Source organism: Felis catus, chromosome F1, assembly GCF_018350175.1.
Source record: "Felis catus isolate Fca126 chromosome F1, F.catus_Fca126_mat1.0, whole genome shotgun sequence".
Taxonomy (NCBI): Eukaryota; Metazoa; Chordata; class Mammalia; order Carnivora; family Felidae; genus Felis; species Felis catus.
This window is the reverse complement of record NC_058384.1, coordinates 66,269,773-66,285,936: the sequence shown is the minus strand read 5'-3', so window position 1 is coordinate 66,285,936 and position 16,164 is coordinate 66,269,773. Positions and strand designations below refer to the sequence as shown.

The window sequence follows — 16,164 nt, the reverse complement described above, 5'->3', positions numbered from 1 at the left end:
CACAACCTAAAATGTCCTAATCCCTGATTTACAAACTTATCCTTCAGATGAATTAACAGGAACAGAGAAATATATTTGCACAAGGACTTTTATTTTATTATTTTATTTTTAATGTTTATTTTTGAGAGAGAGAGTGAGGGAGGGAGGTACAGAGAGAGGGGGGACAGAGGATCCAAAGTGGAGTCTGTGCTGACAACAGAGAGCCCAACGTGGGGTTCAAACTCACGAATGAGGAGATCCTGACCTGACCTGAAGTCAGACGCTCAACTGACCGAGCCACCCAGGTGCCCTAGGACATTTATTTTAGTATTGTTTTTATAATATAAAAATTTTGGAAACCACCCCATGTCCATCAGTGGTTGAAAAGACTACAATATACTATGATAGTATTTCACGGCACTGAATGGCACACTTAAAATGGTCATTGTGGCAAATTTTATGTTACTTCTAGTTTGCAAAAAAAAAAGTATATATTATGATTTATCTGTATATAGCCAATATATATATATATAGCCTTTTAAAATAGCAGATATCTACGTAAAGCCTTGAAAATATTCCGCAATTTTTAAAGGTAGGCATATTTCTAAATATTTGTATATTTACTTGCATGTATAAGAGTTTGTATGAAGAATTAAAAATATCTGTGCAGCTAAGTTTTTAAGCAACGGGCACCGTTTGTGGTGTTAGATATAGGGAAGACCCTTAGTTTTTACATTGTATACTTTTAAATTGTTTTAATTTGTAAGAGGTGGTGAATAATTGTCTTCAAATGAAAATACAGACTCCAAATTGTATTGTCACATTTTTAAAAGGCTTGTGAATAAAAGCAGAAAACTGTATTCATAAAGCTTCTAGAAGCCACAGCAAGCACAGAACTTTGGATGTGGTGAAACTCACCAAGATTCTATCTCATTACAAATATGGCGGCATCTAGACTGGCCTATGCACACAAAATACGTCGCCAAAGTTGAGTGCACCCACAGTACGTATTTACAAAACTTTGTTTGAATTCTAATTTGGTGTCAGTGACCCCAAATGCACCGAGTGACATATTTTACCCAGAGGTAGGCTGCACGTAAGTGGCAGGACTGGACATCTGTTCTGGAGATCAGTACAGAGCCCGTCTACACTTACGAGGTGACGACACCCATCTCCGTGTGCGGCAGCCCCGTGGAGTCACTGACCTTGCATCCCGGCCCGCTGAGTGAGCTGCACTGTCCCTCCACCCCAAGATCCCAAGTTCTTTCACCCACCTTGTGTCCTCTTATAAGAAGAAGGTAGAGCACAATTCGACCTGTGCCTAGAAGAACCAGTAGGTATGGGGTCCTGGTAACGAGGTCCTTCCCGCCCCCACATTCATGTTGGTTCTCTTGGCTGGTTTTAGGAATAGTCTTGGGAGGAAAGCACCTGGGTGAGAAGCACTGGAGGGCTGACTACCCCAGGATCTCTGAAGAACGTATTGGTTCTGAGGCTTAGGGTCATGGATGGTTTCCAAAGGGCAGAATCTTCCGGAACGTTACATAGCATCATCGTAGTCCTCATCTGTAACGTTTGCCTTCTTCAGCCTGAAATAGATGGCTGAGGTATCCTACAAGTAAAGGCACATAGACAGGACCGGAGCAGGGAACACATGTGGGGCCTGTCTCTTCCCCAGGCAGCCGGGGCACGTCCTATCATGACGTGCCACACACATGCAGCACAGCCTCTTGGAAGACTGCGGCCCTGGGCGAGCATTTTCAAAGGGCCTGCGTCCCATCCCCCCGGTGGATCCAAACGCTTAAACCCCTCTCCCATTCGGAGGGGGCCACTGCTAGGCAGTTCCGCGGGCTGGCGTTTTTTGCAGGATTTCAGGATTTTACACTCATACACTAAATTCAGCGTGTCACTGGAGTTTCCCAAGGACATGGGTTCTGTCGTGACACATCTGGCTTCCCCACCGCACCTGACAAAACTACAAAGCATCTACTGTCTTTGCACACACGCCGAGCTGGGATTCCCGCAATTTTCTGAGCATATTTCCGTATTATCAGTGATGTCGTCAATTATTCAAGGTTGACAGATCACTGAGTTTCAATGACACAAATCCCTCTTAGTTTAGCTTCGTTCAATATTAATTTAGTTTTCCACGGGTTGTTTGGTTATCCTCACAACACAAAGTCGTGTGTGTGTGTGTGTGCGTGTGTGTGTGTGTGTGTGTGTGTGTGGCTGAACGGTATTTCACAACAAGGATTTTCAAGGAATGGCATGTTTAGACTTGGCACGTGCCAGAGTGTAACTACAAATCATCCATGTGTCTGTGGCCGAAGGAAACGTCTACGCAAGCCTCCAAAATTCCCTTGCACAGTGACGCTTTACTGTTATAACCAAATGTTTTTATCCCACTGTGTGGGGAGATAGGGGAAGAGACAGACCCTGGAGGCATTTGGGTTTTGCTAAGTGGCCATAAGTTTTAAAGTTTGAGGAGCCGTCGGCAGAAGAAAGACAGACGAGCAGGAGGGAAAGTATGATGGGGATTCTGACTCACCTGGTCCTCGACGCGTGTCCTCGGGGGCGGTACTGTGGGAGAGAAGATGTGCGCTGTAAGATGTCATTTATATTTAAATGTAAATTTTTATATGCTTTTTCATGCTACTTGTGGTGTATTGCTTGCCCTCGGTTTTTGGTCTTGCTTTTCTGCCTTTCACAAACACGGTTGCCTTGCTGTTCACAGGACAATTGCAGCCTCGTGGGGGCGGACGGGTGAGTAGGTCCCCCTGGGCATTTACACTCTTGGCATTTCTGGAGCCATCAAGTATGGACGGGACAACAGCAGGTGAGCGGACGCCCGGGCTTCAGAGAGAGCACGGGGCCCCTCGAGGAGCGCAGGTCGACATCGCCACCCCCGTGTGCCGTCCGACTGGGGGCACTAAGCAGGCACCGGCACTGGGCTCTCCTCGGGGCGGCTCCCAGACCCAAGGCCGGAGCTCAGGGAGGCAGAGCAGCAGCACCGAAGCCGCTCGCGGCCCCTGATTATCCCCTTGGTTCCAGGAGGGACAAAGTCAGAGACAAATTCACTCCCTCGCGTCTCACCTGCTGGTGGCCGTTCCTGCTGCGTGTGGTACACCAAAGAGTAAACCTCGTCCCCGCGTACAACATTCGCTGGAAGGGGAGAGAGGAGGCGTCGTGACACGGCCCTTTCTTCCCACTCCATGCCGACCACCCGTGGCCACGCGGACAGACCCGCCACCTGTTCACGGAGGCGGTGGCTGGGGCACAGCAGACACAGGTGGGGCCGGCAGACGGCACCCCGTCGCCCCTTCCCCAGCTCACTCGAGCTCCTCGGGCCAGGTCATTCGGGACCCTCACCATTTTCGTACACCGACTGTCCCTGCAGCGGGGCGGGTGAGTTGACGTAGCTGGATGCTGGTGGCACAGGGCTCGGAGGGCTCCTGCAGACACGGAAACACATGTCATCTGCGTGGGGTGGCGTCCCAGATGCCCCGCACATCTCCCTCGACGGTTGTGAGCAAAACATTGAAGGAGCCAAGCCTGCTAGGGAGGGTCCTGGGCGGAATACTGACTCCTGGGGAGAGTCCCCGGCACGGCTGCGTCACCCACGCCCTGACCTGACCCAGCAAGGTGCAGCGGGTAGCACTGGGGCACACAGCCTGTGAGCGCCGGCCCCCATGTGACGGGCTCACGGTGGTGTCGCCCACACCCGCATCGGTGCCCCTCACATCACACGCGCTCAGTGAATATTGAACGAAGCAATATTGATTCCCCCCGACAGAAAAAAGGTTGTTAGGCAGAACAAGCAGTTTGAGGAAGGGAGAGAAGAAAGTGGGCTTGTGTGTGCATGTACCCCTGGAAGAGTGCTACCCTGATCTGGGGGGAAATATCTGGATTTTGTCGGCATAAAAACAACACGGTATAAAAATATGTCAACTAAACATTGATGTCCCCAGATGCAAGGATTTAAAAAAAACTCCCCCCACCCCCCTAAACTTCTAAAGAACTTCACCAGCAATGGTTACCACTCTCTGGCTTCAATTACCCAAATGTGCCCGTATCTTAATGCCTCTGGGATACTTTAAGACCCTAGGATCCCGTTTTCCTTCCTCATCGGAACGACTGACTCACAGACCCTCGGATACCGGTGAATTGATTGAATGCATCAATTCGTTGGTGAATGTGTGAAACGGGTCAAGGTAGTTTGTCGAGGGAGCTAAATTAGGAAGAGCGATGCAAGGGTTGAAATGCAAGTACCACGAAGAGGGGTGGCGAGCAGGATCTCAGCTGCCAGGGGGAGAGCTCTGGGGCGGGGGGAGGGTGCGCAGGGTGGGTCATAATAGCAGGAAACAAGCACAGGAGAGAAGAGAACTCAAAACCGGGAAGACGGGTTTTTCTGCCGCATCCGTGCACATGGAGAAAGTGGGGCCTCACCCGCGTGGGTTCCCGGAGGGACGTCTTCCTACAAGTCAAACAGATGAGCAGACATGTCAGAGGGGGACTCTGTTCACCACTTGCTCTCAGGTGGCCCTCGTGTGGGGACTGCACCCCGGGCCACGGTGCCCCTCACAAGGCCACCGCGTGCCAGAGAACAAGCTGGCACTCGCTTGCACGGATCCTACGTCCTGCAGGTGAGGAGACTCCGGGCAGCGTGGTCACGCGAGCTTCCCAAAGACGCTTCACACCGGAGCGAGGGCTTGAACCCACACCTCTGAACCCTTACACCTCCACCTCTCGTATTGTTTGCTTCGGGTTCTAACAACCACACCCCCTAATGTTGTCATGACAAGTCCTGAGAAGCAGGCACTGCCACAGCCACGTTGTAGACGGGGCGACGTGCCCCAAGAGGCAGAAAAAGCTGGGCATTCAAGCAAAAACCTCACGTTGTCCCCATCTTGCTCGGCGGAGAACAGGAGTCCCGGATCAAATGCACAAATGCATATGTAATTACCCGTTGTGAGCACGGCGGGGCTAACCAGCTTAGCGCCCTGATGGAGAATAATGAGAGAACACGGGCTGTGGCCAGGGGAAGCCTCTCGGAGAAAGTGACAAGCGGGAAAGCAGGAGGGGTCCTGCAGTGAGTGGAACACGAGGATGTGTGGACAAGCATTCCAGAAAGCGGGAAAGGCACGTGGCCATGCTCGGGGGAGGGGGGCATAAGAACCGAGGCACTGACTTTACCTGGGAGATGGTCAGCAGGGCTGGGATTGCTAACCGTGTGTCTCCTCCAGGCGCTGACTAGTTAGTTTACATGGAGTTACATTTTGGTGCAAATATTAGATCAGACGAACACAAGATATCGGGGGGACCTGAACCGATAACACGTAGCAGACGGAAGACTTGACCTAAGACACTGCGTCAGTTTAATGGGTGCTGCTCCCGTGAGGGGGGCTGGGATCAGGTGTGCGGGCAGGGTGGCCAGCAGGGCATATCCATCCCTCCGTGTACGCGTCACCGGCCCAGCCTGTGTCCGTGAAAACAAAGGTCACGGTCACAAAATACCAGTCTCTGAAATACTAACCTAGTCTTTTCCGGAGCCCACAGCAGAATAAGGCCAGAATGACGGGACCAAGGACGCCAAGCATCCCCTCGAGGATTCCCGAGGCGAGAAGTTCTTTCCTGTCCTCCGTGGGCACTGGAGGGAGAGGTCAGAGCATGAGCTGCTGTGCTGGACGGCTGGTCTTTGGAGAGCAGACATCCTGGCCGTGGGTTGAGGCCAAGGGCTGCCCTTCCCAGGGACGGGGCAGGGGGACAGTGAACTGACTTCTGTATCGAGGGGCCTACAGCTCTTCACACTGATGACAGGAGAAGAGGCACCAGCCTTCAAGCCTTCGTCGCCTCCGTGCCCTTCAGATACACCTCCCAGGACAGCACTGCCCACAGACGCCCATCGTTGGTTGCACGATGCCAGAAACGTGGCGGGGTCAGGAGAACTCCCCCAGGAGGGAGGCAAGGCATAAGAGACTCTTAACCACAGAGAACAAACTGAGGGTTGATGGAGGGAGGTGGCTGGGGGGATGGGCTAGATGGATGATGGGCATGAAGGAGGACACTTGTTGGGACGAGCACTGGGTGTCGTGTGTAAGAGACGGATCACTGGGGGTGCCTGGGTGGCTCAGTCAGTCAAGCGTCCAACTTCGGCTCAGGTCATGATCTCAAGTTTCGCGAGTTGGAGCCCCGCGTCGGGCTCTGTGCTGACAGCTCGGAGCCTGGAGCCTGTTTCGGATTCTGTTCTCTCTCTCTCTCCCCTCCCCCGCTCATTCTCTCTCTCTCTCTCTCTCTCTCTCTCTCTCAAAAATAAATAAACATTAAAAAAATAATTCTACCAATTAAAAACAAGAGAGATGAACCACTGGGTTCTACTCCTGAAGCCAAGACTACACTGTTTGTTACCTAACTTGAATTTAAGTAGAATTAACACAACCTCTCCCAGGATGCTGGAAAGAGGCAGTGACCAGGACAGCTCTATGCCCTGGGCTGTACCTGTGACGTTGAGTGGCACCGCCTTGCTGCGCCGGGCCCCCAGCCCGTTGTCGGCCTCGCAGGAGTAGTTTCCAGAATGTTCTGCGGTCAGAGAGAGGTTGAAGGACGCTCCTCCTCCAGCGTGAGCTGAGCTCCTCCCCAGGGTGACATTCTCGCGATAAAACCGGTACAGGATGGGGGGAGAGCCCCTCTGGGCCTCGCAGCGAAGCTCGACCACGTCCCCCACTTCGGCCGGGGCCCCGGGCCCCCTGATGGTGAGGACGGGGCGGGACACTGGAACTGAGGGAGACAGGGGGGCCGTCAGAGAGGGTCCCCACACGGGGACGGACTGGTAATCCCAGCCCATGGAGGCCCGGCCCCACTGAGCTCCCTTGGGGTGCCCCAGGGGAACGGGGAGCCCAGCTGGCGGGCCGCTGGTGGGTCGCAGAACTTACTTCTGACAGTGACGCTCACCAGCTCGCTGAGGCTGGGGCCGTAGCCATTGTCGGCCGCACAGTAGTATTTGTCCGTGTCACTGTCCCTCACCGCCGGGATCTCAAACTTCGCTGCCAGAGAGCGCTGGGTCTTTGTTTCCAGGTTCAAACCCAGGGCCCCTTTGTACCAGAGGAAGGTGATGTCTCCTGTGCCCCTGGCCACCATGCAGATGAGAGCCAGCCTCTCTCCCTTCTGCACTTGCCCGCCGGGAGGCTGCGTCTCCAAGCTCACATTACAGACGGGGACTCCTACACACACACAATGTGACCCGGGAGGGGTGACTGTCCTTAACCCAAAAGCCTTGGGTAAAGTCAACAGTTCATGCGGTTGAATGGCTAACGTTGGGGGCCGTTTTGAGGTGGGGGGGGGGTTCTGCCGATTTGGGTCTGCCTTGGTCCAGCGGATGCTGGCAGTGTGGCAAAGGCCATCCTGTTACCATGCACCCCCTCCCGCCCCAGGACAGTGGGGCTCCTAGGACCCTCACTCTGCAAGGCACAACGGTAAGGAAGCCATGGTGCAGATCGAAGGTCAAGCTGCCTTGGCTTGCGTGCTGGTTCTGGTCTTACTGTGTGTGCTTGATCCAAGGGCTTAACTTCCCTGGGACTCGATTTCCCGTTTGCACAGGGGAGCGGGCAACAATCACTCTCTCCCGAAGTCGGGAGGGCTCCCTTACGTGGTGCGACGGGCCGGGAGCACGGCCCACTGCCCCGCGTGTCTCCAGCCTCACCAGGGCTGGGCTGTGAGCGAAGGCGGGAAAGCCGGCCTTCTGGAGGTAATCGACACCCGCTTCCCAGCTCCGAGGATGCATCTCGGACCGAGAATGGGGGGAGGACGTTGGCGTGTCCACCCTGACGTGGGGCAGCACGGTTCAGAGTCACAAAACACCCCCCTTCTCTTTTTCTCTCTCAAAACCAAACCCCAACCTCTCCTCCAATAGCCTCCTGTACAAAGCTTCCCCTTGCCGTGCGGCTCTGATTTCTCCCTTCTCCGTGGCTCCCGTCAGCCCCCCACCACGGCCACACATCTCGCCCTGGCTGTTGAGGGTGCCGCGGGAGCTGTGGCTCCTGGAAATCGGGGGGGCCCCCTCTCCAGCACAGTGAGGGCTTCCTAAATACCCTTCTGCACGTTCAAGCGGGATTAGCAAGGATAAGGGAAGATCCCTCCGGGACTCTGACCAGGAGAGAAGCTTGGTACACCTCCATTCCTGCAGGAGCCGAGCCCCCAGTGTCGGGGGAGATCAGCCTCGTGCCCCCGCCCGTGTCTGCCCCCCGCCGCAGGCCCCCGCACTCACCCTGCACCTGTATCTGGACCCTCGGGCTCCGAGTGACTCTGGCTGCCATGGTCTTTGACTCACACCAGTAGGATCCTGAGTCTTCCCTCCACACCTTGGGGAGCTGGAGCTCCGGGGAGCTGCTCCAGCCCGGCCACAGGGCCTGGCTGTCTCTGAAGAAGCAGAACTGGAGGGGGCTGTCCAGCCTCCGTGAAGGGACCAGAACGTTGCAGGTCAGGGTCACTGAGCCTCCCTCCACGGGCCGAGAGGGCGTGGCGGTCAGGAGCAGGGCTGGAGAGAGGGACGAAACACATAGGTTCCAGGGCCCAGGGGTTCAGAGTCCCCGGGCGGAGGCACTTGGTGCTCCGATAACCACCCAGTGGGGTGCAGAGCCCATCCCGCACCCCGGCGCCCCCCGCGCAGCACCTCTTCCGTCCATAAGACAACCCTTGCCTGCCACTTGGTTCTCACGCTTCGACATTTCTAGCCACGAACTAAACACACCCCTTCCGGAGACAGGGCAGGGCACTGATGACTGTGATTGGAGGCGGTGAAGCCTGACGCTTCAGGAAAAGTGAGTGGGTTTCATTCATTCTTGTTGTAAATCAGGGCGGTCGTTTATCTTCTGCTTCGTTCCCCTGGCGTCCCAGAGCCACACTATTTCTTCCAAGGACGGAACGTGACCCCGGGGGATCTGCCAGTCAGGGAAAGGTTGAGAGGCGCTCGATGCCTTCTTTACAGATTCTCCCCTTCCCACTGGAAGCAACAGGGGCGCACCTGCCGGAAAATGCCTCACGCACGCACCGGGCTCCCTTGCTCTGGGACCGTGCCCACACCTCCGTAGAAGGCAAGGTTGTGCAGAGCCATTTCAATCCGTACCTTGAGCTCAGGGATGCCTCCCTCTTCGGCTGTAAGGCTTTTCTCCACGGGGACCACGGATGGGCAAAGCTGGGTCCTGCTTCCCCTCGCCTCCTTCTGCCCAGCGTCAGCTCCCGGGAAACCCCAGAATCCCTGAGCACACTGGCTCTTGCGACATTTGTTTGTGGAAGGCTCAGAGCCTCTGCTTTTCGGGAAAGTTTAGGAATTTTCCTAAGAGAAGCCTGTCTCCCCTCACCAGCGAAAAATGCCACGTGATCTAGGTCACTGAGAGGCGGGGGCTGTTCCAACACCTGTCACCTCAAGCCTGGCTGGTGGAATGCCTCGCCTGGGAACTCAAAAAAACTCGCTCCCGACGTCGGTACCAGAATGCTTGCTCCGTGCTGGGGCCTGGATGGAACACCTGTGCGCCGGGAGGCATTTTCTGTCCTTGGAAAACTGCAGTCCCAGTGGGCCGAGGACAGCACAGCTTTTGAGCTGAGCAGAGGAAGGAATAAAAAAGGCGTCTAGGCAGCTGGGCCCCATGCTTCTGAAAGGGGCAGGGCAGGCGTGGGGTAGGACCCAGACAGGGCCGTTTGCGAGGGCTGGAGCTCAGCCTCGAGCTCAGAGCTTGCCCCAGATCATTCTCGGTGTTCCCAGAAACACCTGACAGATTCCCGGTGGTGGGAGTTTCGTCTCTTCTGGGTGTGGTCTTGGATTTCTGCTTACGCTCGGATTGAGCCCATGAGTCCATGGCCTGAGTTCCACCTGGACGAATCTCAGAAGAGCCGTCCAGAAGGTTGGGCTGGTCCTGAACACCCCTGACGGTTGGCATCAGAGGCCTGTTCCCCCCGGTTGTACGTGCAGCCCGTGTTCTTGAGGACGCAGAAGGCCCTTTCTGGCCCCGTGGACAGTACTTTGCATAGAGGAGAGCAGTTCTGACACCTCCTGGATGTAAACACACGTCAGTGGAAGGTTCCTTCTGGGGGGAAACTTCCTCTTCTCTTCTGGTAAAGGTAAGACTTTGGATCAGGATCAGAGTGAACGGTGGCACCGAGCAGGGTCTGGGAGAGAAGTCGTGCGGGCCGACCGCTGTGGCTACAGCAGGAGTGCAGGAGGAAGGAGGCAGAGTGACGCCTGGCGCGCCCGAGGCCCGGCATCCACCGTCATTGTCGCCGCGGACGGGTGGCGGCCGAGATTCCTCCAGCGCTCCTGGGGGAGCACCCAGCGGGGAAGACACAGGGGCCTTGGGGCCCCTGAGGCCGGGAGGATGGACGGTCTTCTCACATCCGTCCGCGGCACTCTGTGACTTCCCCGTGAAACAGCATTTCCCTTCCAGAGAGCGGAGAGGACCGTGCTTCTGAGAAGGTCACAGCAAGACCGCCCCACCCCCAGCGGAGCAGGCTCGTGTCAGGTGCAGACACTGGTCTGAACACAGGCCGCGGGGGCCCCGAGGGAGCCGCTGTCACCAGATGTCAGACAGCATCCACGGCTGCGACAAGATTCCCACAGACCGCAAAGGGGGAGGGGAAGAGAGCTACTCACCAGTTAGTTCGCAGGGCGGCGCTAGGAGAGAATTCGGGAGAGATCAGAGCGGATCCGGAGTTGGGTGGACCTCCCCCGGCACTGCCGCCTCCCCGCCTCCTCCCCCACCGTCCCTCTCCGCGTCACTCCTGCCTCTTCCTTCTCCTCTCTGCTTCCTTCTTGGCCTCCACTCCTTCTCCTGCATTCATTTCTGATCACTGTCCCCATCCGTTGTTAGGACGCGGTACCTTCGTTGGTGACCGCACCTCCCTCTTATCCCTCCCTGCCAGAGGGACCCTGCCCCGGCCCGGCCAACTCGCAGTGACAACGGCCAGGCTCCTGACCAACACACACACACACACACACACACACACACACACACACACCCTGTGCCCTTTATTCACCTACTTCCCAGCGGAGCAGGTCCAGAGAAGGAATTGTGATTTCCCCAAAGATTCGCTCATATCCCAAGGATTTGACCACAGTATTATGACATGATGACCAAGGACAGGAGATTCTGGGGAGATGCAGGCTCTCAGCAGAAGGCACGGGCCTGAACCCTGGCTCTGCCCCACTAGCTGTGTTACCTCGGAGAAAATGCTTTCCCTCTCTGTGCTCTATGTTCCTTTTCTGTAGAATGGAGGTAATACTGGACCTACTTCACAGAGTTTTCCTGAGGATTAAGTAAGTTGACATCCGTAAAATGCCTGGAATTTATTCCACATTCAGTAAATATTACCTCATTATCACTGTCTATTTGAACCCATACTTAGTCTGACATATTTAGCCTGTTTTTTTTTTTTTTTTTTATCTTAAATGCTTATTTGAATGATGCGTTCCTCGGGTAGGAGAGTGGAGTCAACGGGGGCCGGCACGACCATCACGGTTTTCATTCATCCGTCCTACAAACCGTTTTGAGGGCCTCCTGTGCGTCACGCATTGCAAGTGGGACGCGGGTGGCCGGAGCGAACGTGACCAAGTCTTTGCTGTTCAGGGGGAGAGCGCCAATTAAAAAACCAATATGCGCTCTGATTTCAGAGAGTGATCAGCGTGTAGGAAAGATAAAGGCCAGGGGCGCCTGGGTGGCTCCGTCGGTTAAGCGTCTGACCCTTGATTTTGGCTCAGGCCGTGACCTCACGTTCAGTGGGGTCGAGTCCCGTGTTGGGCTCTGGGCTGGCAGCACGGCACCTGCTTGGGACTCTCTCTTTTCCTCTCTTTCTGCCCCTCCCCCACTCACTCGCGCGTGCTCTCTCTCTGTCTCTCCTTCTCAAAATAAATAAATAAACTGAAGAAAAAGATAAAGCTGAGAAATAAGTTACAGAGTATCATCGGACGATCTTGACCATTCGGATAGCTGTCAGTTGGGTAGAAAACAGAACGAAATTAGAGAGCTGCCTTCCCAGTGTTCGGGACCAGCACCCCGGGTAGAGAAGGAGCAAATGCGGAGGACCTGAGAAGGAGTGAGCTCATCTGTGGAGGAGGAGAAGGCAGTGCCCCTGCAGCTGAGGGAGGGGCAGCGATGGGCACTGCTGTGGTACCTACAAGCAGTTTGAGCCAGTCACGGAGGCCTTCCTGGACGTGGTGCCAGGCCTGGATTTCATTTCAGGTGTGCTGGGAGCCGTGGGCAGCTCTGACTGAACTTAACGCCTGTAAAATCACTCTCACGCATGCGGGGAGGAGGACGGACCACCGTCCTGCAGGACGAGCAGGGAGGACATGGGTGGCAACTCGGTCTGGAAGCCTGAGGATGCCGGCTGAGGCTGGGCGGCCGTTGACCGCTTGGAAGGTGCTCAGAGGAGAGACCAGCACTGGGGAAAATTAGCCCGAGTTCGAGGTTAAAGTGGCCACAAAGCACCTGAACGGTGCAGCTGGGAAGTGAGCGAGGTGGGGGTGGGCGGGGAAGAGCCAGGTCTGGGCCGCAACCTCGGGAAGGTCAAACCTTGGGAAGGTCAGGAAACAACGGGGGTTGAGTTAGAAAGAAAACCAGCAGGATGTGGTAGTCCAGAGGCCGCGGGAAGAGGCGTTTCCAGAAGAGGGAGCAGAGGGAGGCTTCCCGGGAGGCCGAGTGCGAGGAGATGGGACCCGGAGTCCAGGCCGGGGCGATGCGCAGGTGGCTGCTGGTCCCGGAGGGAACAGCACTGGGGACGAAAGACGGACGGCCGCGGCCCAGGACAGGGCGAGGGGGACCTGCGAGCACTGAGAACCGGCCGACGGTGCCAGGGCTTAGGGGCCGGGCGGGTGTGATGCCAAAGGGGTTGAGGCGCTAGAAATGTGGTGAGCATGCTGGTGGTCACGTGGCTGCAAATCCTTCCGGAGACTCTTAGACGGCGTATCAGGAAAGCGAATCTTACTGTCCCGTCAGTTAAAAATGAGCTCAAAACGATGGCAGGAGATAAAGCAAAGCCCAGCAACGGCCTAGAAACTTTGCGAAAGGCCAGCCGGAGGCCGTCAGGATGCATTTCCGTGGTTTCCGGGGAAAGACGTTGTGCTGTTTGTATGTTTACGGGAATCACCCAGAAGGAAAAATCGTGCTGATGGCAGAGTGGAGGTTCTGAGGGAGCAGGAGCGCCTGGGACCCAGTGAGGAGGGAGGGCCCCTGCGTGGGGACGGGGATAGGGCAGTCCCGAAGGAGGGCGTGTGAGGGGTGGCGGGGAGATCCGAGCACGGCCGCAGGCAGGCGAGGACTTTCTCTTCTGATAGCGTTCATGTCCTCAGCGACATAGGCAGCAAGGTCATAAGCTGAGTGTGAGAAGGGAGGAGTTTGAGGAGGCAGAGAAGCTGGGACGTAGTGGTCCAGGCGTGAGGCTCAGACTAGCGGGTGTAGGAGGTCACCGGCCCTGCCAGGACCACTGGAGACGCGTGCCCTACCTTGAAAGGGACATGAGTCAATGGGACGGTGCCTTTCGTGTGAAGGCACCGGTGTGATGCGTGCAGAGAAGTATGCTGATCGGGGGCTGCTCACGAGGAGAGAGGTGCAGGTGTGGCCGGGAGCCTTGCGCCCCAGAATCTAAGGCGGGGAGGGGGCAGAGGACAGTACCTGGCAACGAAAAGTCACTCCGGGGGTTGAAGAGTGGCCACTCGGCGGGGGTGGGGGGGTGCCCGAAACAGGGATTTTGAAAGCGAACAGTTGTTGGTGATAAATTCTAGGGTTTGATGGTAGGAATGAGGGGGCCAAGGACAGACGATAAAGGGAAAGGTGTTGACAGTAAGACAAGGAACGAAGGCCCGGTTTGTTGTATGAATTATCCCCGTGGCTATCAGCAACAGCGAGGACAGACAGAATTCACACTGGAAGGAAAGACAGCCAGCGAACGCTTCCTAGGAGGTAAAAACCGAAATGAACGTGCCCTTCAAACACCTGCCTTTCCAGTATTTACCACCTGCTGACTGACTCTGAGCTGCCGGTTGGAGGCAGAGATCCCAGCACCCGCGGGCGCAGGCAGAGGCCTCGGGAGGCACTGGGGCCGGAGCCCCGCACCTGCTCGGACACCCTACTCACCGCACATCAACAGCATGAGCCCCAGCAGCATGAGGACCAGGTCGGGGGCTGTCACTGGAGATGCTTTCTCATCGGAGGAACAATCCAGCTCCGAGTCAAGAGGCAGCAGCTTGTCAGAGGGCTGCGGAAGTCACGCTGCAGCACGTTTACAGAAATAGAAGAAGAACCAGGGTGCTCCGACGGCCCTCCTCTATTTCCTGTCCTGTGGGGGCCCAGACGGGCAAAGGTGCTCCTTTCTGTATTTGCTTGACTGTCCACGACTTGAAGAGGGTGCACACCAGGGCCTCCCTCCGGAGCGCAGGGAGTATCTCAAGGGAACTTTCCCAGAGGCAATTTCTGACCCCGATGAGCCTTCCTCAGACCACGGTCCCGCGGAAGTTCAATGGCGGGTTTTCCTCACTGGGAAGCATGTCTCCCGGCCCACGTCTGCTCCACACACACTCTCGTTTCTCAACAGCCTGCACTGCGGCCGCTCTGGGCACGAATGTCCAAGCCAGAGACCGATGGGCTGTCACCCGGGTCCCCTGCAGCATCGGAGAACCATTGTGGATGATGATTTGTACAGAGTCAGGCTATTTGTAAGGTGCCAGCTCCCATATTTAAACTTGCAGGGTGTAGCCGTCAGTGAACCAGAAACAGAAGAAAACAGAATCACAGGAAACTACTGCCTGGGTGGGGGGGATGTCCGCGAGCGAAACACAGGAAAGAGGCGCATGCAAACTAGCTTCTGGGTGTTGGGGGACATTCGACACTAGCTCCTGGCCTGGCACTTGTGGTGGTGTTCCTCCCCTTCCCCAAGTCAGCGTCATCTCTGCCTCGAGCACGCAGGGGATCCAGTCCTGGGCACCCAGAGTCTGCGTGGAACTCAGATTATGGTTAGAGGAGAAGAAACTGTCTTAATTTCCAACATCTCTTGAGTCTTTGAGTATCTAAGGTTAAGAAGAACCCAACAACGCGTGGGAGCAAAGCTCTTAGGGGACATGGCAAGACGCCATTGAGCGATGACATCCAAGTCTGAGTGTAGAGTCGGAAGAGGCGTGAGAAGAGAAACAGGTGATCAGGGTGGCCAGCGAGGAGCCACCTGGAGGAAGAGGGAGCAGTGCCGGAGGCTGACCAAAGGGCCCCTGGAATCCCAGAGACGGGACAGTGTGCCCCGACTCTGTTTGCTGGCTCAGGAAAGCCTGTGTGTAGAGTTTCAGGACCAAGGCTCCACCCTCGTTGAGGAACGTGGCGTCCTCTCGGCCCAGCGCGTGAGGTTGTGTGTGTGCACACGTGCTCTTTGCCCGTGCTGGGGTGCGTGCCTTCACAATTCCTTCAGGAGAAAAATCTCTCTCCCCTCCTCTGCAGGTTAAGGCTGTACGTGATTCGTTAAGCTCTTTCACACTTGTATGTCTATAACATCGTTGGCAGACACACACCAAGAAGTACATTCGTATGAATTATACGCATGTAAACTATGCGGTTCCATGATGGAATCTGAACCCACCAAGATTCTGATGCGGTAAACGGGGGCGAGGTCTGATGTGGAGGCGGTGAGTGAGAGGGAGCACCGCCAGCAGGGAGAGGAATGTGGGAAGAACTTTGTCACGGGGGCTTCGAAATCAGGGTAAGACTTTTCCCGGGGGGGGGGGGTGGGTCTGCGCTTCTCCTAGGAGACCCCCACTCTGGTCCAGGGAGCAGCGAGGAGGACACGGAGGTGGCCGGCACGTGGCAGAAAGGAGACATCTGTAGCACTCACCCGCCGTATTGAGAGAGTGGGGCTGGCCTTCTGTAGGGCAGGCTGGGACGGTGAATCTTGCGTCAGCTGCTGGGCCACGGGGCCCAGATAAGTGGTTGGAAGGACGACTCTTCATTCCCGTCCATTCCGGACGAGGAAAATGGGGGAAGTGGGAAGACGCTTGTTTGCCGTCACTGTTCAGACTAGATTACCGCTTGCCACTATTGGCTCCCTCCTTTTTTTTAATGTGTTTATTTATTTTGAGAGGGAGAGAGCTGGGGAGGAGCAGAGAGAAGGAGAGAGAGAGAGAGAGAGAGAGAGAGAGAGAGAGAGAGAACCCCAAGCAGGCTCCGA

At 55.8% G+C, this 16,164-nt stretch overlaps 1 protein-coding gene across 4 annotated transcripts; it reads right to left on the bottom strand.

Annotated features, from left to right (window-relative positions):
* Window positions 1–789: 789 nt before the first annotated feature.
* Window positions 790–14,835, bottom strand: FCRL1 (Fc receptor like 1). Of its 4 annotated transcripts, XM_006943062.5 has the most exons (11): window positions 14,094–14,745; window positions 10,616–10,636; window positions 8,237–8,506; window positions 6,906–7,193; window positions 6,472–6,750; window positions 5,510–5,623; window positions 4,423–4,450; window positions 3,346–3,428; window positions 3,070–3,138; window positions 2,525–2,556; window positions 790–1,588 (listed from the first exon to the last, which is right to left on the bottom strand). In XM_006943062.5, exons 1-11 carry the CDS (start codon window positions 14,122–14,124, stop codon window positions 1,517–1,519), a joined length of 1,287 nt encoding a protein of 428 aa, XP_006943124.2. In that variant the 5' UTR covers window positions 14,125–14,745; the 3' UTR covers window positions 790–1,516. The 4 variants fall into 4 exon arrangements, with proteins under 4 accessions (XP_006943124.2, XP_019677922.2, XP_019677919.2 ...); XM_019822363.3 differs by lacking the exon at window positions 790–1,588 and having other exon boundaries at window positions 1,595–2,556; window positions 6,906–7,064; window positions 14,094–14,835; XM_019822360.3 differs by lacking the exon at window positions 790–1,588 and having other exon boundaries at window positions 1,595–2,556; window positions 14,094–14,830.
* Between the last annotated feature and the right edge of the window lie 1,329 nt (window positions 14,836–16,164).